This window comes from Bufo gargarizans, chromosome 1 (assembly GCF_014858855.1).
Source record: "Bufo gargarizans isolate SCDJY-AF-19 chromosome 1, ASM1485885v1, whole genome shotgun sequence".
NCBI classification, from domain to species: Eukaryota; Metazoa; Chordata; class Amphibia; order Anura; family Bufonidae; genus Bufo; species Bufo gargarizans.
Genome location: NC_058080.1, coordinates 144154009 through 144176490, shown reverse-complemented (window position 1 = coordinate 144176490; position 22482 = coordinate 144154009). Strand labels below are relative to the sequence as shown.

Genomic DNA, 22482 nt, shown 5'->3' with positions numbered 1-22482 from the left:
CCTATCCAACCTTGCTAAACAAGCCCGTAACAACGCTAAAAACTGGAAAAGTGAAAGAAAAGACCCACACTCATGCACCAACAGTGGCCCATCACCCTCAACCATGTTCCCCCAAAATTCTTTAAGACACCGAACCGGGCACGTGATCCTACTATCTGGTATAAAACAACCCAACAATCCCGACCCAACTGATCCTTTTTTTAGACCTCCTAATACGAAATTCCACCCTGTCAGCAAATAACTCCACATCCTCTCTCTGAAGCCCACCCCCACGGCTCTCACTCGGACTGACCAATTCCCCAATGCGTAATGCCCCAAAAAAGGCCAAAGAAAAAGCTAACTGAAACCTAACCTCCCCAACCGACACAGAAACCCGACCCAACTGCTCCACCATGTCCGCTAACAGCGTGAAGGAAATAGGCCTACGCTGATCCTCACTGGGAGATCGCCTCCTCCAACCCTTCATGCCTGCAACACCCAAAATGATTTTGTCACATCCGGTTCTGCCCGACACTTACAACCAAAAGCCACTCCCGCCATAAACTTCCCCATTCTGGACACCGACCACCCCTTCTGTCTGCAATGCCGACAAAGAACAACAGAACCCCATCTTCCAGACCTTGCCCCTGAAAACGCTGACACCATTCCTCCCAACACCCCCATGCCTTATCATATGCCACCCAGGTCCCCCCCCCTTCCCGACAAGGATCCCCTCACCAACTCTCCAACCGACCAAATGGCAGATTCCACAGCTCCTGGGGAAAGCTCACTCCATGCTTGTCCACCTCCGGTGCCAACACCCGAAACCGGTCCCCGTGAAAACGAGACAAGGCATCTGCAATTGAGTTACTTACCCCCGGCACATGAGTTGCTACTATCCAAGCATTCAGTGATAGACAACCCAAAACCAAATGCTGAAGCAAGCACACAACTGGCGGAGATGAAGCCGAAATACGATTAATAGCCTCCACCACCACCACTAAGTTGTCACAATAAAATCACACCTTCCTAATTCGAAAAAATTCCCCCCAAATGGACACCGCCACCACAATAGGAAAAAGCTCTAGCAGCACTAAATTCTTCACCCAGCCTTCTTTCTTTCATCTCAGCGGCCACTCGCCTACACACCACCGACCCTGAAAATACACCCCAAAGCACCGTTGTAGGGCCTTCCGTTTTTTCCCGCACCAAAACCCAAAAAGAACCCCAAAAAGTTCCGACATGGCTTCAAAAGAATGCAACATCACGGAGCATCCATTCGAACCTGGCGGCCCAATAAAGAAAAAATCATCCATATAGTGAATAATCGAACCCGACCACTTACGCGCCACCCATTCCAAAAATTTGCTGAATGTCTCAAAATAAGCGCACAACACCGAACAACCCATAGGCAAACACTGATCAACAAAAAAAAAACAGTCCCAAAAACAACCCAGCAAGTGCTGACAATCCGGGTGTACCAGTTACAGACGAAAAGCCGCCTCAATATCCACCTTAGCCAACAACGCTCCCTGCCCATAAGACTGAACCCAATGAACCGCTTCATCGAACGAGGTATACACCACCGAACACAACTCCGGCGCAATCCCGTCATTAACCAAACCCCCTTTTGGAAATGAAAGGTGGTGGATAAGGCGAAATTTGTTAGGCTCCCTCTTTGGCACAACCTCCAATGGTGACACCCACAGATCTTGCATCGGCAGGTCCCGAAAGGACCCTGCCATGCAACCTAACTCCACCTCTTTTTGAAATTTGTGGGTCACCACCCCTGGACGCTCCATCGCCAACTTCAAATTTTTTCTCCCTTGCCAAAAATCACCCCCAACGAACGGAATCCGAAAACCCTCCCTAAAACCCCCAAACAAAACGCTGCCGCCTCCACATTAGGGTACCTATTTAGAAAGGGTACCATCTCAGTTACCCGAATTGGCGTCCGCCCCTTTTCCATACCCCTCGCCCCCCCTTTCCTCTATGACCTTTAAAGCACCGCTGCGCTCCATGATTCCCCCCACATGAGGAACACTGGTGCTTAAATTTGCACTTATCCCCATACCTGCATCCACCCCTTTTGTAAGGCCGCCAAGCGCTCTGATTGCCCAGAACCCCCGGCGCCCCCTGGAAAAGACTGCCGTGCCCTGACTGGGGCCATCACCCGCATCCACAAACCTATATCTTTATGATCCCACCAGATGCTAGGCCGCTTTTTGTTGCTGAAATTGCTCATCATACCTCAACCACCCGAGCCCCTCCTATACCCTATATGCCTCCCCTATCGCGTCCAGATAACAGAAAAGCGCAGAACAATTCCCAGGCGGCTTCTCCCCAATGACATTGGCAAGGATCACAAACGCCTGCATCCAGTTGGAAAAAGTCTGCGGAATCTAACGATACCGCCGTCTATCCTTGTCTTCTTTCTTTTTTATCATCCTTCCTCTCCCTATCCAAATTAAACATCTCAAGGGGGAGCAATGAGAAAATGTCCACATATTCCCCTTTCTAAATTATAATTTTTTTACATCCATCCTCAAGTGTGCCCCCAGAGGCCCCTCAAAGCAAACATAAACCTCCCCTCACGCAGTGTTGTCAAAACGCAGCTCCCCCGTCCTTATCCTTACCACCCTCACTCTCCCTAACCCCATCCGTATCTTTCAAACCCTGTAACGATGCCCACAACGCCCCGCTGGCCCCCCATCCGTTCCGCAATACCCAGTACTCCTGACCCCTGCACGCCCCAAGTGGCCAGTAGTGACCCCATCCCAGGTCCCGCCAGTCCTTTTATTAGCTCCCGCAAACTCAGTAATAAATCCCCCAGCCCACCAGCTACGGACCCCCCGGGCCCCCTCCAACCCCGGAAGCCCTCCTGAGACAAGCAACTGCTAATGAGGACTCCTAGCGTATCTCACCTGGCTGCGTGGATGCTGTGAATCCACCAGCCGGAAACGGCGGAAACTGACTTTGACCAGCGCCGATCTCTCCTCTGGATGTCATCTGGACTTCAACACTGCCTGTGCCACCACTTGCTGCTGCTGCTACTGGAGCCTGCACTTCCACAGTTCCGCCACTAGAAGACGCCATCGTACAAGCTGGAACCAACTGTGACTGCCCGATCACTGAAGAAAGCCCAGGACCCTGCGCTTCTGCAGCTCCGCCACTAGAGACCGCCCTTGCGCCGGAGCCATCTCTGAGCCAGCCACATGCTGCCCGATAAGAGAAGGAAGCACAGGGCCGCCATCTTGACGCCGCCGACACGTGGAAGACAGGGTATCTCTCCCCTGCCGGGCAAGGTGAGTCCGACCTCTTGCCTCCCCCACCCAGGGTCCCGCTGTCCTACAGGATTCCTCCCGGCACGTGACCGCCTGATACTGGTGTTTCTACCTGCGGTGCGTGCTAGAGGGTCCCTGGAGGGGCTCCTAACCCGGCGCTGGACCCTCGGGGTCTCTTCCGGACTAAGGCACGCCAGAGACCTGGTCTACCGCGGCCGGGTAATGGGGGCATCCGTAGAAACTGGATATCCCAACCCTGGCAGCAGGCCCGCCACAGAAGCCTGCAGCCACTCCTGACCCCTACTCTCCGCTGCCGCCCGGAGTTGCGCCAGCAGCACATCGATTCAGACATAGTCGCAGGTACCGAAGAGCCATTAAAGAAGTAATGCAGCAGCTCTGACAATGCGGCTGCTGCAGATTTGGCTGTTCCCTGCAAAATGGCCCCTCTTCCCGCACCTCCCACCCGTTTTAAAACCTTACCCCCTCCCCTAATGCAACGCCCACCTAAAACCCACCAATTAACCCCTTAACTCCCTAACAGCTCCAGTCCCTCCAGGCCTCTGTCATGCCAGGCCTCCCCCCAGTCTTGCAGCCCTAGGTCCGGCCTGTACTGGAAAAGCTTAAACCCCCCTTTTTCCAAACATGATGTAAAAATTTTAATAAATAATTGGTATCTCTGCACCTATAAAAGTCTGACCTATTTTTGTCTTCTTACCTCTGAAAACATGGAATAAAAAGTGGCCAAATCGTTGTGTATAGCCCAAAATGGTACTAATAAAACCTAAAATTTGCACCACAAAAATTAGCTCTTACAGGAGGCAGATGAGGGTGTTGCTGGCATATTTGACACCAGCACAGATGGCAGAGTTAGGGACCCACTGCCGGGGGACCTGGTGCACTGTTTTCCCTAAGAATAAAGGGTCTCTACTAACGGCCCAGTATTCTGTCCCGGTAGGCTGACTCTCACCGCAATATCCTATTGCTATGACAAAACTTCTAGTATTGTAAAAAGCCATTTAAGATATGCTGCTGGCTGTCGTACATTACTTAAATAAAGCCCCAAGAATGTTGAGTATATTAAAAATATTCACACTTCTTCAAATGATTATTTATGGTAGTTTTGTGTTAATACTTAAAGCAGGGGACTCATGCATAGTTCATCAGTTCTTCCTTGTGGTGAGTAGTAAATGGAGTGTACCGGTAGCTGCTGCCAATTTCCCGACAACAACAATTATTTATGCATTTTCTAATAGCATCTGCTTTACGCACAGCCGTCAGGGTGTTTAGCCTACTAAATGTTACTCTCGCATAATATATTCGGCGATGGCATACCCGTACCTGTCGCATAGATCAGATCTGTCTTTTCTACGCCATGGCTAGAAGATTCTCACACTGGGTCCTCAAGCACATCTACAGCTGTTTCTAAAGGGTTTTATAGAGATGACCTCTCCTCAGGATAATGAAAAAGATGAGCGTGACGCCAGCTTCTCTGCTGTTTTATGTGTATCGCGTAAATAAACGGAACCGTTTGGAGAAGATGCTGGCATCACGCTCAAATGGCTGATGAGGATCCTTCAACAGATGACCTGTTGCATCCCTGACTTCAATGGGTCTTTGGTGCTGTTCTTAACTTGTGTTTTTACTATCCTCAGCATAGGTCATCGGTAAGTGATCGGTGTAATGATCACTGGAACGATCAGCCGTTTCAAGAGGCTGCAGCACTCTGGTGAGCGCTACGTCCACCTCGTAGCTTACCAAGTACAGTGCGGTCCATTGGGTAGCAGCTGTGTTTGGTGTCACTTGGATGGCGCTGAGCTTCACTTAGACCTTGTTATGGATGAAGGCCGTGGCCTCTTCAAACAGCTGATCAGCAGGAGTAGCAGGAGTCGGACCCCTACCGATCAGATACCTAGTAACATATTTACTGAAACTGTCTCAAATGTATAACAGTGGCGCAGGCTGGATGATAAATTTGAGGTATGGCTAGATATTTTTGTCTAACTTTACACCAACTATTATTTGTCTTACTGCGCCCAAATTTTGGCAGACACTGCAGCATATTAAGCCATGACCCTCCACCTCCTGCCGCCTGCGAGTTATGCTACACTCCTCATCAAGCAGGGTGCAGTGGGTTATTCTTTTTGGCGTATTTGCTTCATAAACAGGTCAAAACCTTGATGAGAGGTTACTCAACAGAAAAGCACCAAATTTTGGTGCATTTTACACCAACATCTGGGCACAATCATATTAGTAAAAGTGGCCCAGTCGACTTCTAATCTTGCGTTCAGAGCTCAGCAGGCTTCAGGAGCTGGGACGACTGATACAGTGGGGAGAATAAGTATTTGATACACTGGCGATTTTGCAGAGAAAGGTCTGGATTTATATCGTAGGTACACTTCAACTGTGAGAGAGAGAATCTAAAAAAAAAATCCAGTAAATCACATTGTATGACTTTTAAATAATTATTCTGCATTTTATTGCATGAAATAAGTATTTGATACAGCAGAACTTAATATTTGGTACAGAAACCTTTGTTTGCAACTACAGAGGTCAGACATTTCCTGTAGTTCTTGACTAAGTTTGCACACACTGCAGCAGGGATTTTGGCCCACTCCTCCAGATCTTTCAGGTTTCGGGGTTGGAGACTGGCTAGGCCACTCCAGGACCTTGAAATGCTTCTCACGGAGCCGCTCCTTACTTGCCCTGGCTGTGTGTTTCGGGTCATTGTCATGCTGGAAGACCCAGCCGTGACACATCTTCAATGCTCTTACTGAGGGAAGGAGGTTGTTGGCCAAAATCTTGCTATACATGGCCTCATCCATCCTCCCTTCAATACGTTGCAGTAGACCTGTCCCCTTTGCAGAAAAGAACTCCAAAGTATGATATTTCCACCCCTTGCTTCACAGTTGGAACGGTTCTTTCTCCATGGCGAGTGGAGTTGATACCAAAAAGTTATATTTTGGTCTTATCTGACCACATGACTTTCTCCCATGCCTCCTCTGGATCATCCAGATGGTCATTGGCGAACTTCAAATGGGCCTGGACATGTGCTGGGGTGAGCAGGGGGACCTTGCGTGTCCAGCAGGATTTTAATCCGTGACGGCGTAGTGTGTTACTAATGGTAATCTCTGAGACTGTGGTCCCAGCTCTCTTCAGGTCTTTCACCAGGACCTCCTGTGTAGTTCTGGGCTCATTCCTGACCTTTCTCAAAATCATCTTTACTCCACGAGGTAAGATCTTGCATGGAGCCCCAGACCGAGGAAGATTTCCAGTCATCTTGTGTTTTTTCCATTTTCTAATAATTGCACCAACAGTTGTTTTCTTCTCACCAAGCTGCTTGCCTGTTGTCCTGTATCCAATCCCAGCCTTGTGTAGGTCTACAATTTTGTCCCTCGTGTCCTTATACAGCTCTTTGGTCTTGGCCATGGTGGAGAAGTTGGAGTGTGATTGATTGAGTGTGTGGACAGGTGGCTTTTATACAGGTAAAGAGTTTAAACAGTGAGAGCCAGAATTGATTCATGTAAAGAGGTCCTGTAGTCCACCCAAAATGAGAATTCTGTAGCATCTTCTCTTATGACTCTATGGTGTGTAATTCCTCTGCTATTCCCACTAGAAATATATTAATACTACTACTAATAACTACAACCTGAGCTGTTCCCTGTACAACCAGGTGTTCGGGAGTGCCGATGTGCGGGCAAAGTTCAGCGGGGGACACAGTGCTAAACCAATGCTGCAAATCCTTTGTTCTCAGAATCAGTAGGGTACCCAGAGGTCAGCCCCACTCACTTTTACAGCCCCCACACTATATATCACTTTAATGTACAATGATAAAGAAAAAGTGTGCAACATTGGTATACGGATAGATTAGCACTTAGTGGTAACACAAATACTGAGGGGATATTGTACTAATATACAGGACTTTCAATGTACTTTAAAGGAATAGCTTAATCCCTTTGTAAATTGGTCGATAATAATGAATATTCTCCATAGAGGTTTTTGTGTTACAGGAACAGCTTGTTCTGTTCCAGAGCTTCATTTGTTCTGCTAATAATTCTTTAATTGATTTTAGAACAAAATGCCCAATGTATGATGATTGAAGTGAAATCCTGTCCTGACTTTCAGGCATTCAAAGAGATTCTCGCTGCAAAGGTGCAAGAAGAGTATTATGCCTCATGTGATTTCCTAAGGTAACCTTTCTTTGTTCACTGTGTTCTGCTTACGTCACAAAGTCTGTGTTCAGTCCTGACAGTGAGAAACAACGGCCTACCAGCACTGAATATTATAAAGAAAATTTACTTAGAGTTCTAGATTTACTCTTTTTGGTTATATGTTGGATATGCATTAAAGGGCTTCTGTCACCCCACTAAACTTACATTTTTTTTTTGTGTACTTATAATCCCTATCCTGCGATATTGCTATACCTTATGTTATTAATAATTTTCGTTCAGTAGATTTTGCTAAAAACTTACTTTTATGATATGCTAATTACCTTTCTACCAGCAAGTAGGGCGTCTACTTGCTGGTAGCAGCCGCAGAAAACCGCCCCCTCCTCTTGTTAATTGACAGGGCCAGCCGCGATCTCCTCCTCCGGTCGGCCCTGTCCGCATTTCAAAAATCGTGCGCCTGTGTTGATTCGGCGCAGGCGCTCTGAGATAAGGAGGCTCGCCTCCTCAGCACTCCCTCAGTGCGCCTGCGCCGATGACGTCACCGAAAGAGAAGACGTCATCGGCGCAGGCGCACTGAGGGAGTGCTTGTTATCACACTCAGCCCCATTGAAGTGAATGCTCCTAGGGGCCCCAGGCAGGGGTGTACATAGAAATCACTGGGCCCCATAACTAGATTATAATTCTGTCATCGCACGGCTGAGGGTTTCCCCCATCCTCAGCCGTGACATGTGTATAGACATTTGAAGGGAAGAAGCCCAGTGCATTGGACTTAGTGCTCACAAACCGGCAAACGCCCCCTACACACTGAGAACACGTCTCCAAGCCCATGAGAAGGTTTTCATACTGACGGTTTTACCACTGGTCCCGATTCAACCCAAGTACCCTCTGCTAGAGCGTTCTTTGGCTAAATCCGACACAGGGAGACAGATGACAATCTTTAAAAACACACACACATCCTAAGATAAAATGTCTGCATAATAAAATTTCCACAACAGTCCCTCCTCTTTGTCATATGCTCCCTAGTGTCCCTCGACGAATCTCGATCTTCTTTGAAAAAAACAGTCTTGTCTACGAAAAGTCCTGAATCCATAAAACAAAACAGATGATGGAAAACAGAAAGTCAATCTTGACATGTAGCTTCTTTTCTTCGGGAGGTGACTTAGGAGGTGGCGTTTCGCGTTGGTCGCCGGCTGGTTTGGGATCCTCTGCATCTGGTCCATGGTTTGGTCTTCAGGGCGTCTTGTCAGTTTAGGCTTTGGTAACTCGGTCGATTAGACATCAGGAACATCTCACTCCGGTGTATAGAAGGAATGGAAACAAAAAAACATAAGTACATGTCCTATTTCCTTTCGCCCAGATCCAATGGAAAACCAGTGAGCCCCAAGACCTCCCAAAGCTTTAAAAAGTATTCTGACTCCTACTAGTAATAGCTCCGCCTCTGCCCTGCTCCTGTCAGTATGGGCCTGACCCTTGTCAATGGTGTCTGCTAGCCAGGCATAACAGTATTCCTTCCTCACAACTGGAGGATCCCACATCTACGGGTCGCCTAGCTGCCCGGACACCCATACAGGATTAACAAGCGAGGAGCAGGAGCCAGAGCTAATATTAATATTACCCTCTAGGACTGTATCGTTATGTGCTATCAACAAATGCCTCCATGTAACAAATAAACAAAAGTGATACTCTGCATTCTTTGACTTAGTTGAGCAGCTTCTTGCAGTGACCTGTGTGGATCCAGTTGTCTCGTCCCTCGAACTTCAGAGAGGTTGGCGTCATCAGCAGCACCTGGAATGGCCCAAGATATTTCGTCCTGTCCTCGGATGTTTCTTTAGCACGACCCAATCACCTGGTTGACTAGAATGAACACTGGTTATTGAGTCTCGGTCCGGGAGAAACTCCCGAACCCGGTGGTGGACATCGGGTGATAACCCATGGGGCTGCCTGGGGGCATACCTGATAGAATAAAAGGGTTACAGCGGAACATTCAGGCCATGGATCGGCCGTGATTTTTACTTTCTTTGCAAAAATCTGACCCAAGTACCATCAAAGAAAAGGCAGTCGTGATGGTTCTCAACGTAATTCCCTACTAGGTTAGAAATTGAATTACTAACCTACCCAAGTACCCTCTGCTAGAGCGTTCTTTGGCTAAATCCGACACAGGGAGACAGATGACAATCTTTAAAAACACACACACATCCTAAGATAAAATGTCTGCATAATAAAATTTCCACAACAGTCCCTCCTCTTTGTCATATGCTCCCTAGTGTCCCTCGACGAATCTCGATCTTCTTTGAAAAAAACAGTCTTGTCTACGAAAAGTCCTGAATCCATAAAACAAAACAGATGATGGAAAACAGAAAGTCAATCTTGACATGTAGCTTCTTTTCTTCGGGAGGTGACTTAGGAGGTGGCGTTTCGCGTTGGTCGCCGGCTGGTTTGGGATCCTCTGCATCTGGTCCATGGTTTGGTCTTCAGGGCGTCTTGTCAGTTTAGGCTTTGGTAACTCGGTCGATTAGACATCAGGAACATCTCACTCCGGTGTATAGAAGGAATGGAAACAAAAAAACATAAGTACATGTCCTATTTCCTTTCGCCCAGATCCAATGGAAAACCAGTGAGCCCCAAGACCTCCCAAAGCTTTAAAAAGTATTCTGACTCCTACTAGTAATAGCTCCGCCTCTGCCCTGCTCCTGTCAGTATGGGCCTGACCCTTGTCAATGGTGTCTGCTAGCCAGGCATAACAGTATTCCTTCCTCACAACTGGAGGATCCCACATCTACGGGTCGCCTAGCTGCCCGGACACCCATACAGGATTAACAAGCGAGGAGCAGGAGCCAGAGCTAATATTAATATTACCCTCTAGGACTGTATCGTTATGTGCTATCAACAAATGCCTCCATGTAACAAATAAACAAAAGTGATACTCTGCATTCTTTGACTTAGTTGAGCAGCTTCTTGCAGTGACCTGTGTGGATCCAGTTGTCTCGTCCCTCGAACTTCAGAGAGGTTGGCGTCATCAGCAGCACCTGGAATGGCCCAAGATATTTCGTCCTGTCCTCGGATGTTTCTTTAGCACGACCCAATCACCTGGTTGACTAGAATGAACACTGGTTATTGAGTCTCGGTCCGGGAGAAACTCCCGAACCCGGTGGTGGACATCGGGTGATAACCCATGGGGCTGCCTGGGGGCATACCTGATAGAATAAAAGGGTTACAGCGGAACATTCAGGCCATGGATCGGCCGTGATTTTTACTTTCTTTGCAAAAATCTGACCCAAGTACCATCAAAGAAAAGGCAGTCGTGATGGTTCTCAACGTAATTCCCTACTAGGTTAGAAATTGATTGACATTTGAGAGGTTAGAAAGTTTGAAGATCGTTGTTTTCTGCGCCACTTTCCCCCCTTCTCATCGTCCTTAAAACCAGGACGAAGAGAAGCTGGATTAGACATGGTGCATCGTCTCAAGGTTAGATGGAGAGATGAGGGAGGGATGAGAGGGAGAGATAGAGAAAGAGAAAAGTGCTTCTCTTGGAATCTGCAGTCTTAGCGGGACGGTAGTACATGACAGTGTTAGTTCGCACTGTCTGGGACTTTTGAATGCCCTGTTGCTGGAGATCGATGGATTTGTGCAGCCACAGTTCTGCTTTCTGGAGGGAACCATGGCTTTGGAGTCTAGTGGGGAATTTACCGACGAACTTCTTCCCAATCCAGACTTCAAAGGTCCCTTTTGTGGGGATAGTCCACTCTGAACCTACAGTCCCTTGGTGCCAATCTTTGAGTGGCTTAACAACTCCTCCTCCATAGATGGATTTCATGTACTGCTTGGCTGTCCTATAGTCAGAAGTGGTACCCTTCTGTTCACTAAATTATCCTAAACCCATGCTCGAGCCTTCTAAAAGTAGCTGCGTCCATCCTACAGTGTCCCGCAACCTACGCTAGGACTTGTCCAGTGACACACGCCTGGACTGCTGCTACTCCCCTTCATTCGCCTCTGAGTTGCCCTAGGGTTTTTGGCACTGACACACAGACTCCGTTCACCCTAGTTAGACCTCAGGAAAAGGAGTAATCAGTGTGAGGAAAAGGGCTCTTGCTGACACACGGCGGCCCTCTGAGTCTCAAAATGATATATATCAGCCTTGGTTTTGGCTCTGAATAGGGACCTGACCACATGATAGGGCTTCCAATTGACCTGGAGTGGAAAAAGGGGTGCACAGAGAACACAGTACCTTCTGTGGGGACGAGGGGTGCACAGGAAACAAACACACAGTACTCCTGTGGGGAATGGGGTTACTCACACAGCTATTGGTATGCCTGGGTGATATATATCACCTTGTCTCCTTAAAAAAAAAAGCTCATCAACTCACTTTCCTTTGCCGATATGATTCTATATAGTCAAGCTGAACAGCACACGAAGCCCTTTTTGCAGTGACTGATAAAAAACCTCTCGCTCAGCAGCAACCCTTGAATTCAGACAGTAGTTCCCACACAATATCATGAGACCCCCAGTACTCCTAACCAAATCTACAGAGAAGAGATAGGGAAAGAAAGTAAAATAAAGAAAAAGAGAAAAGCTCCAAAATATGAAAAAGGAAAAAATTAATAATAATAAAAAAAAATGGGTTGGTAAATAAGGAAAAACTTAAAAAAGTTTACTTTTAAAAAAAAAACTTAAAAATTACATCAATAAAAACCTAAAAAATAAAAATTGATTAGTAAAAGAAGAAAAATGTAAATGTAAATTAAGCAAAGAAATACGTAAACAAAAATAGACAAAAATAACTGAAAATGAAACCAAAAAAGATACCAAAATATGAAAAAGGAAAAAATTTATAATAGACTAAAAATAAAAATGGGTTGATAAATAAGGAAAAACTGAAAAAAATTCAATAAAAACCTAAAAAATAAAAATGGATTAGTAGAAGAAGACCTGTAAACAGGAGAGAAAAACAAACAACATAGAAAACTTCACTTACAGACAGTCCTGCTATATACATTGAGATTCAGTAAAAAGTAAATGTTAACTTAAAACTGAGACCCAAATACAAAAACAAAAACCCTCTGGAACACATTCAACTGTATAGGACTGAATTAACAAATCAATGTCTTGGAGGGTTCACCTGAAACCGTACAGGAGAATTTCTACCCACCCAGTCATTGAAATATTAATTTGCCCAGCCCTAAACAGCTTCAGATTCATTTTACCAGAGAAGCAGTATTTAACATCACAAGGTCCCAAAACCGGGAAAAAAATCTATTTAAATTAGGTCTTAAGAGTTAAAATGGTTTACAAAGACCTTAATGTACCCTTCTTTGAAACTCTACTGAATTCCAGGAACCGATCTCTTTCCTCTCTGAGCTTCACATTTTCAAATTTTAACCGTTCATATTGGGATTTAAAATCTGCTACATTGATAAATGACCTTGGCTGTCCCTGGGTTCTCTGCCTTTGCAAAGAACCATGTCTGGGACCATTACCCCACCTTGCTGAATAAACCACTTCTAGGTGTGGTTCTGGGGTACTTAACATACCTGTGTCTGTTGCCATTAGCAACGTTACAATATCGTGCAATGTGCCTGTATTCCCTGCATGCAAAACAACGAATAGCTTGCCTCCCTGCACAATATCTTGTCTGGGCACATGGTGATTTGACTTGGCGCAAAACATTAACCATCCTAGCACAGACTCATCTGAGGAATCTACTGGCCTTGTGTTCATACTTCCAACTCCAGGGTCAGACACATTGTCCATCTCCATCCCTGATTCAGATCCACCATGCGACCCACAGTCCTCCATGCTTACGGCCCATACATTTCCTCTAATCCCAGACACATTACTCTCCAATAGTTGTTTCAATAACTCTGGCAATTCCCTTACAGCACCCTGTGCATGCGTCAGGCTTTCAGATAAACATTAATTTTCCTTGCGCAGCTAAGTATTACACCTCACAGTACATTCATAATTAGCGCTAGCTTCAGCTGCCTGCTGCACAAGAGTTCTCAATTTGACAATTTCCACTTTTAAATCTTCCACTTCTCCTTCCAAACTCAGCTTCAGCCTACAAGACTCCTGATATTTATCCGCTATCCACCCAGCAGCAAAAATCTGAGCATACTTGCCTTTCCTTTTGCGCCCTTTTTTGGTACCGATCAGGTTTGCTACACAATTCTGAGCCTGCAGCCATGGATCAGTAGATCCCTACATAGCCTGAAGAATGGCCGCCATGTCCTTCCACTTTGCAACTTCTTTAAAAATACTTTCCATTGCACAAGAAAACAAAACACTGGTACCAAGCACCTCCTTTCTTCACTGTAGTATCCGTATTAATTATCCCAAACAAGTCTACAATTCAGTGTAACAGCCACAGATATACAAACATTAAGCAGAATCATCAACTATAGGACGATTTCACCGCTAAACTGCCACTAATGTTCACACAATGATTCCTGTATCAGACTGGTCACTGAGCTATACCATAACCGAACACTCCACTGATATCCAGCACAAAACTTATCAAAACAAAATCAAACTGTACATAGAAAGACACAAAAATACAAGATAATTATTCTGGACAAAACAAACATTTCAGGCAAAAACAACAAAATCGCTTTCCATAGCAAACTAACCAAGAAGGGCGACAAAGCACATGGTCTTCAGGATGGCCGACAAGGCACATGGTCTTAAAGATGGCCGACAAGCCACATGGTCATCACACAAAGGAAATCAAGATAGTGTCTACAAAATCCAGCAATAGAAACAGTTTCTATATTCCCTGTTCCCCACCCCCAAAACCAGAGCAAAACCTCCACTCTGTGGGTGATTTACAGGTTAACAATATAAAAATACTCTCTAAATGCTGTCTCTAATGTACAAACACTAAAACCAATTGCTGCCTCTATAAACCTCTATAAAATCGCCTCCTACAAAATCACAGTAATATAAAAGTTAAGAAGTTACAAAAAAACACAATACCCTGTACTGCTCAGCACACACATCACAATCTCTGTACAATCAACTCAGATCAACCAAAAACTACACAACGGAAAAACTCTTACCTTATCCTTACACAAATAGAGTGAAAATTTTTCCTTTAACAAGCAGAAATTTTCTCTGACGCAGCAGACAAAACTACAGTTTACTATCCTCTCCCTTTTACCTGTTGTGCAGAGAAAAAAATCCTTGGAATCCTTCCAAGCTCGCCAAACTGTTGTAGAAATATTAATAATTGTAATCTGCTCTCCAATATCTTTGTGTAAGGAAATGTAAGCCCCCTTTCCCTCAGCCACAGTCAGAGGCAGACCCAGGTGTTACCATCTTGCTTGAATTCTTGCTGAGCACTCCTCCTTCTCCCTGCCCAGTCTGTTTATTTTATTTACTCACAAAAGATGTAAAAGGGGCTGGCCCAAGACAAGGATACAGGAAGTGATAACATACAGGAAGTGATGACATGTCAAAGGACAGGGAAGGGCAATCAATGTGGCTGGACAGACAATGCACACCCCATCCCTGTATAAGGATGAGTCATGTCCATTGTCTGACCAGCCAGGTGGCCGCCCACCCCCCATCACTGTCAGCATGGACCTCATTCAATACTGTTTAAAAGTGACCAGTATCTAATGAAGATCATTCTACTGGTTCTTATAGGTTTGGGATTATCTGCGAGACATTGCTACGGCTATTGTCAGTATACGGTACGAGTATACCGACAAGGCAGATATGCATGTCTTAAAAGCAGATATGTATCCAGAAAGGGATAGCGAAGCCGCAGCAGAGGTATAATATGTATCTCTCGTTATGCAGACTTCACTTCTCTAATGTGTATAGACATTTGAAGGGAAGAAGCCTAGTGCATTGGACTTAGTGCTCACAAACCGGCAAACGCCCCCTACACACTGAGAACACGTCTCCAAGCCCATTAGAAGGTTTTCATATTGACGGTTTTACCACTGGTCCCGATTCAACCCAAGTACCCTCTGCTAGAGCGTTCTTTGGCTAAATCCGACACAGGGAGACAGATGACAATCTTTAAAAACACACACACATCCTAAGATAAAATGTCTCTATAATAAAATTTCCACAACAAGACGGTATTTAAGGTAATTAGGGGTGGGGCCTATCCTCCACTAAGGGCCCCATAGCGGCTGCGTGGTCTGCCTGTATGGGAGGTATGCCACTGGCCCCAGGGCAGTACTGCCAATTAGGCGAGGTGAGGCAATTGCCCTGGAGTTAAGTGGGGGCGGCGGTGACTGCAGGGCCGTGAGAAATGAGCACTGCCATTGTGGAAGCACTCATCTCTCTACATTTTAGGCCTGAAGCTTATCATCATCTTCGTTGCACCACATGAGATGAGCAAAGTACAGCTGTTGGGCGCACTATGGGGGGGGGGAGCACTATGGGGCTCTATATAGGGGCATTTTTTACTGGCACATTATGGGAGGCACTATAGAGAAGTGGAGGACAGAAGCACAATGGGGGCTTCTACTGGGGGCACTAAGAAGGGGTATTTTATACTTGCACACATCATGGGTGGTACTATGGGGAAGGGGGAAAGAGGAGCACTATGGGGGCATCTACTGGGGGCACTAAATAGGAGCATTTTATATTGGCATATTACGGGGGGACACTATGAGGGCATCTACTGGCACATTATGGGGGGGCACTATAGAGAAGGGGAGGACAGAAGCACAATGGGGGCATCTACTGGGGGCTCTAAGAAGGGGTATTTTATACTTGCACTCATTATGGGTGGTACTATGGGGAAGGGGGGAAGAGTACTATGGGGGCATCTACTGGGGGCACTATACAGGGGCATTTTATACTGGCATATTACGGGGGACACTATGAGGACATCTACTAGGGGCACTAGACAGAGGCATTTTATACTGGCACATTATGGGGGGCACTATGGGGAAGGGGGGAGAGAAGCAATATGGGGGCATTTACTGGGGACACTATATAGTGGCATTTTATAGTAGCACATTATGGGAGGCACTATAGAGGTGGCCGTTTGGCGCCAGGAGTGGTGTGGAGTGGCCCACTCCACACCACTCCTGGCGCCAAACGGCCACCTCTATAGTGCCTGTTGGTACCTGCTTTCCTTGGATATAATGAACGCCATTTTGGCACCAAAAAATGACAGAAATGAAAGCGGGCCCAGCATGCATGTGGAACCTACACTTGCTGAATTACATGGTAGCCGTCATGGCACATTACAGATAGAATTTAGTGTTAGGAACCCGTCTAATTAGAGATCGCCTTGACGTGCGGCAGACGGGCTCAAATAATTTTGTACAAAATGATTTGCCAAGCATACTTTATTGGTTTGCAGTGAGCTGTTGCATTGTATTTCTTGCTTAACAATCTTGCCCTCAGCCATAGCAACGTGCTCCTGCGATTTGGGATGTGCTGACTGACCCCCCCCCCCTTTTTTCTTTGCAATGGACTCATGTACCTGTTGTTTTTTCAAATTGCTATATAGGTTATGGTGCATATAGACGAGTGGATAACTGTTTAGGCCAGGCATGCTCAACCTGCGGCCCTCCAGCTGTTGTAAAACTATAACTCCCACAATGCCTTGCTGTAGACTGATAGCTATAGGCTGTTTGGGCATGCTGGGAGTTGTAGTTTTGCAAAAGCTGGAGGGCCACAGGTTGCGCATGCCTGGTTTAGGCGATTAATGACACAATCACATTTAGTGATTTAAAGCCGATGACAGACAAGCATATTCAGACAAAGATTGTGATCGTTTACTCACTTAATTGAGGATAGTTTACTATATTTATACAGCAATGATATGCATAAAACACACCACTCAGAAAGACCATATGATATACCTTTGCATTGCTACAATAAAGAGACACTAGAAGGCTGAAGACAGGTTTTAATTTTAAGATGCTCAAGGAATGCTGTGTAGTGCAGGTAAAGCATAGTTTCTATGCAATGTTTTCTATACTCATACAAGCTAATATATTGCTCAGTATGAGTTGGTCAACACTGATTCGACTGTGTAGGGAGATACTCTACTACACTACTGACAAAGGGAAAGGTGAGACCCAATCGTCAATTTATTTTAACACATTTTAGTAGGGTTAACAGAGGGACAGGACAGTGCATAATTCTAAGAAAACGTGTATTTACAAGTATTTACTAATCTGCAGAAGAGAAAAGATTGGATCCCCATAATGCAATTACCCCTATACCAAAAAGACAGAGGGAGGAAATCTGCTCACTTTAGAGGGTTTTGAAGGCAGGCGCAACTCTTTGAAATGCCTATAATTCAGTCAATGTATCCGCATAAAAATCAAAAAATGAAAAAGCCAAAGCACTGCTCGGGAAATAGAATAGAGGTCGTCTATTAAAGAGGACCTGTCACCCTGAAGTGCTGTGCAATCTGCAGGCAGTGTCTTATAGAGCAGAAGGAGCTGAGCAGATTGATATATAGCTTTGTGGGAAACGATTCAGTAAAACTTGTAATGTATAGTTATTTCTGATCTCAGTTGTACACCGGGGAAGGGTTATCAGTGATTGATAGCATTCTCTGTGTAAGTGTGTATATATAAATAGCTGTCAGTTACTGATAGTTGTACATGGGGGAGGTGTTATCAGGGATTGATAGCATTCTCTGTGTAAATGTGTATATATAAATAGCTGTCAGTTACTGATAGTTGTACATGAGGGAGGTGTTATCAGTGATTGATAGCATTCACTGTGTAAATATGTATACAGACATAGCTGTCAGTCACTGAGAGTTGTACACAGGAGAGGTGTTATTAGAGATTGATAGGATTCTCTGTGTAAGTATGTATACATTGATAGCTGTCATCACTGATAGTTGTACACAGGGTAAGTGTTATCAGTGATTGATAGCATTCTCTGTGTAAGGTGTATACATAGATAGCTGCCAGTCACTGATAGTTGTACACAGGGGAGGTGTTATTAGTGATTGATGGCATTCCCTGTGTAAGTGTGTATACAGAGATAGCTGTCAGTCACTGATAGTTGTACACAGGAGAGGTATTATCAGGGACTTATAGCATTCCCTGTGTAAGTGTGTATACAGAGACAGCTGTCTAGAATAAACAAAAAAATACATTGACAATACTGCAATATGGTGTTAACCTTTCAAATTGCCACTTAGGGCCTCTACACAATTAGGCATTCATGTTTATTAAATATTTATTAATTAAACTGGAAGGCGGACTATTATAAGGGCCAGTTCACACAATGATTTTGATAAACATGCGTAAAAAAATCAGCACAGAATCCACGTGTCTTTTTTCAGCACGAAAAAAACATGTTTTTTTGTGCATTTTTTTTACACAATTTTTTTTATGCATTTTTTTTAATCAGTAGGTTCAATACAAAGCTGATTTTTCAGCTTGAGGTTTTTGAAGCAGATCTGCACCAAAAAACGCGTGGAAATGCACAAATAAAGCATGGACATGGAGTTTTTTCTGCTTCCCATTCATTTCAATGGAAGATTCAGCGCTAATTCTGCCTCAAGATAGGACATGCTGCTTCTTTTTTCCATGCTTCTTTTTTACACGTGTAATAAATGTATTGAAATGAATGGGAGGCTGTTTAGAGGTGTTTTTTGGAGCAGATTTTTTTGGATATGTGTATCTCAATAAATTATAATATTATCGAAAAATTAATGTATTTCAGTAATTTAATTCAACTCATATATTATGTAGATGCATTACATACAGTGATCTATTCCAAGCATTTATTTCTTTTAAAGAAGCACTCCCATAACAATTTTTATTCTCTGACCTGTTAGAAAGGTGCATGGTATAAACTGTAGTGAAGGTAATTATCTTACCAGTGACTGTATTTCTGAGTTATCCCCACCCTTCTGATCTTCAGCTATGTCATGTGACCAACACTCTGACTTTCCAGATAACACAGCTTCTTATGTGTGGACAGGAAGCCATTTTCTCTATGTATTCCTATGGGAGACTCAATGTCAGTCTCATAGGAATGAATAGAGAAGTAACTGACTTCTTGTCCTGTGTCAGATGGAGATCAAGGTGTTGGTCACATGACACAGCTGAGGATCAGAAAGGAGGTTGTAACTCACAAATACAATCTTTGGTAAGAAGATTACCTTTACTACAATTTACATTGTGTACCTTTCTAAACATTTTTGTGGGAATGCTTCTTTAAAGGGGTTGTCCAGGATCAACATTTTTTCTACAAAACAGTTTACTCACTATTAATAGTTGTTTCAAGGTCCCCCCAGATGTTTTTATGTATTTTTTGACTTCAGCAGGGCTCCCACAGTCACCCACTGATTGTTGACATCTATGTTTATGTGTGTGGTAACTGTAGTGTCCCACCAGGTAAATGTGGGCACTACACAAGGGTCAATATGGCCACGTTATTCTCCACCTCCTGTGGAACATGGTCATTGTATGTATTTTATATGATGTTTTTTTATGTATTCTTCCTGTTATCTCCTGTATCAGGCCTGTTGGGGGTAGTTCCTCCTCCTAGACAGTAGAGGGAGCTAGGAAACCTCTAGTATATATAGTTAGGCCCAGACAGGAAAGAGTCAGTGCAGTATAGTCCAGGAGGCTAGTCAGTGCAGTCTAGCCTGCCTGAGTTTGCTGAGCAAAGAAGCTCAGAAGCTGCCATCCAGGGGAAGAGTTTGCCTCCTGAGAAACCAAGTTCCTATAAAAGTACAGTGCAGAGACAAGGTTTATTCCAGCCAAACAGAGAGCTGAAGGATATTTTATAGCAATGAGACATATACCAGAGGAAGGTTTTCCCTACCCAAGGATAAAGCCAGCAATAGGGCATACGGGCCTTGGAGTAATCCAGACAGAACCTGAGGAAAATTGCAGCCTGATCTGTAAGTGTTTATGCCCTCTGAGTATCTTGCAAAGACTTTGCCTGCCGTTTTGTATAAAGCCTGCCTGTATTCCACCTTTTGACATATGGAACCAACTACAGACTGTAAATAGTTGAACTGTCTCAGTAAAAGAAAGTTCTAGTTTACTGCAACTTGTGTTCCTCAATTATTACAACAATAATTCGGTGTGCCACCGTTAACGGCACTGGCATCACGAACTTAAAGGGATCTTGCCACCGGCACATTAAAAACCTGCAACATCCAGGGCACCTCACCTACCACCCGGCCTGGTCCCTATACACAAAGAGTGCCCCAGAGGATCCATGTGCCAGCCTCTCCATCACTGCTGTACGCCTGCCCAGGGTATATAAAAACTGTGAGTACCAAAAACACCCTTGGTTAGTAACTACCCCTGTGACCTCACCATCGCTCACCCTTCAGGGCTGCGTACTGCATAACTTCCTGCCGCACTGCCTTCTGGGTCCCAGCGCAGCATCACGTGGTTTCAGGTGTCTGTCTTCTCCTCCATGCAACCGCCCCCCTAATTCATATGCCGACTCCTGCCGCACATATTCCTCCCCCTTAGTTACGCCCCTAAACGCCTCCTGACTCATTAATAATAAAGCGCCCTGCCCGGTGACGTCACCGGACCAGAGGGGCGTGACTTAGCGCAGTTTGTTGATGCCTAGTTACCATCCATCCATGCGCTGTGAATAATTACTGTGGCTGACGGTGAGGTCACCGGGCTCCTTGCGAAGTGGAAGAAGAGGCTTCGCTTTGCAGAAAGAGACCCGGTAGATCACTGACTCTTAGAAAAATGGCACTTCCGGCTGAGATTTAGTGAATTGCAAAAAGGGCATCAGAAATGTCTGGTAAAGGTAAGACAGGCATGAATGTAATAGTTAGGGGACTGTTGTACACATACACCAATGTTTCCGATCCTGGACAACCCCTTTAATGTTGATGATTATGGCTTACAGCTAATCAAAATCCAAAAGTTAGTATCTCAGAAAATTACATTATTGTGAAAAAGTTCCATATTGTAGACTCATGGTATCACACTCCAGTCAACTAATCAACACCTGCAAAGGTTTTCTAAGTCTTTAAATGGGCCCTTGGTCTAGTTCAGTAGGCTACACAATCATGGGGAAGACTGCTCACTTGACAATTGCCCAGAAGACAGTGATTGACACCCTCCACAAGGAGGGTGCCACAAAAGGTCATTGCTAAAGAAGCCGGCTGTTCACAGAGTGCTGTATCTAAGCATATCAATGGAAAGTTGGGTGGAAGGAAAAATGTAGTAGAAAAAGGTGCACAAGCAACAAGGAAAACCGCAGCCTTGAAAGGATTGTCAAGAAAAGGCCATTCAAGAAGTTGGGGAAGTTTCACAAGGAGTGGACTGCAGCTAGAGTCAGTGCTTGAAGAGCCACCACACACAGACATATCCAGGACTTGGGCTACAACTGTCATCCTCCTTGTGTGAAGACACTCATGACCCAGAGACAACGTCAGAAGCATTTTACCTGAGCTAAAGGTGAAGAAGGGCTGGACTGTTGTTAGTCCAAAGTCCTGTTTCCAGATGAAAGTAAATTCTGCATTTCATTTGAAAATCCCAGATTCTGGAGGAAGAGTGGAGAGGCACACAATCCAAATTGCTTGAGGTCCAGTGTGAAGTTTCCACAGTCAGTGAATGTTTGGGAAGCCATGTCATCTGCTGGCGTTGGTCCCAGGGGCGGATTGGCCATAGACCTTACAGGGAAATTTCCCGGTGGGACGATGCCTTTGGGGGCCACACAAGCCCTCCTCTCTGCCGTTGGCTGTGTACATTATCAGCTATCAGTGGTAATTAACACTGTTAAAATCAGATACTCATGTATCCAGCCAGCAACCGCACATGCTCTACTGAATTCAACTGCGGTGGCCTGCATCTCACTTCGTAAGCCCCCCTGCACCATATCTTAATCAGAGACAGAAGAAAGACAAAAAATGACATCTATTCATGGCCACCACAGATTTTGGGGCAAAGGGACAGCTTTTGGGGCAGTGTATTGTGCTGCTCTGCGGTATATCTTTTTGCTGGATAGTAAATTATTGCTGATCCGCCTACTTTTGTTGCCCTCCTACAACATGAGGCCACTTTAAATTCCCTGTCCGCCCCTGGTTGGTCTTTTGTGTTTTATTAAGTCCAAAGTCAGCGCAGCAG

The 22482-nt window shown here is 45.1% G+C and overlaps 1 protein-coding gene across 1 annotated transcript in view; it reads left to right on the top strand.

Annotated features, from left to right (window-relative positions):
• The window catches only part of LOC122925332, a 135653-nt gene that overhangs the window by 21159 nt on the left and 92012 nt on the right, over positions 1-22482 (top strand). The window contains exon 8 of the mRNA XM_044276721.1: positions 7386-7450. Within this exon, the coding sequence (XP_044132656.1) occupies positions 7386-7450 (65 nt within the window). The remainder of the gene's footprint in view (positions 1-7385; positions 7451-22482) is intronic.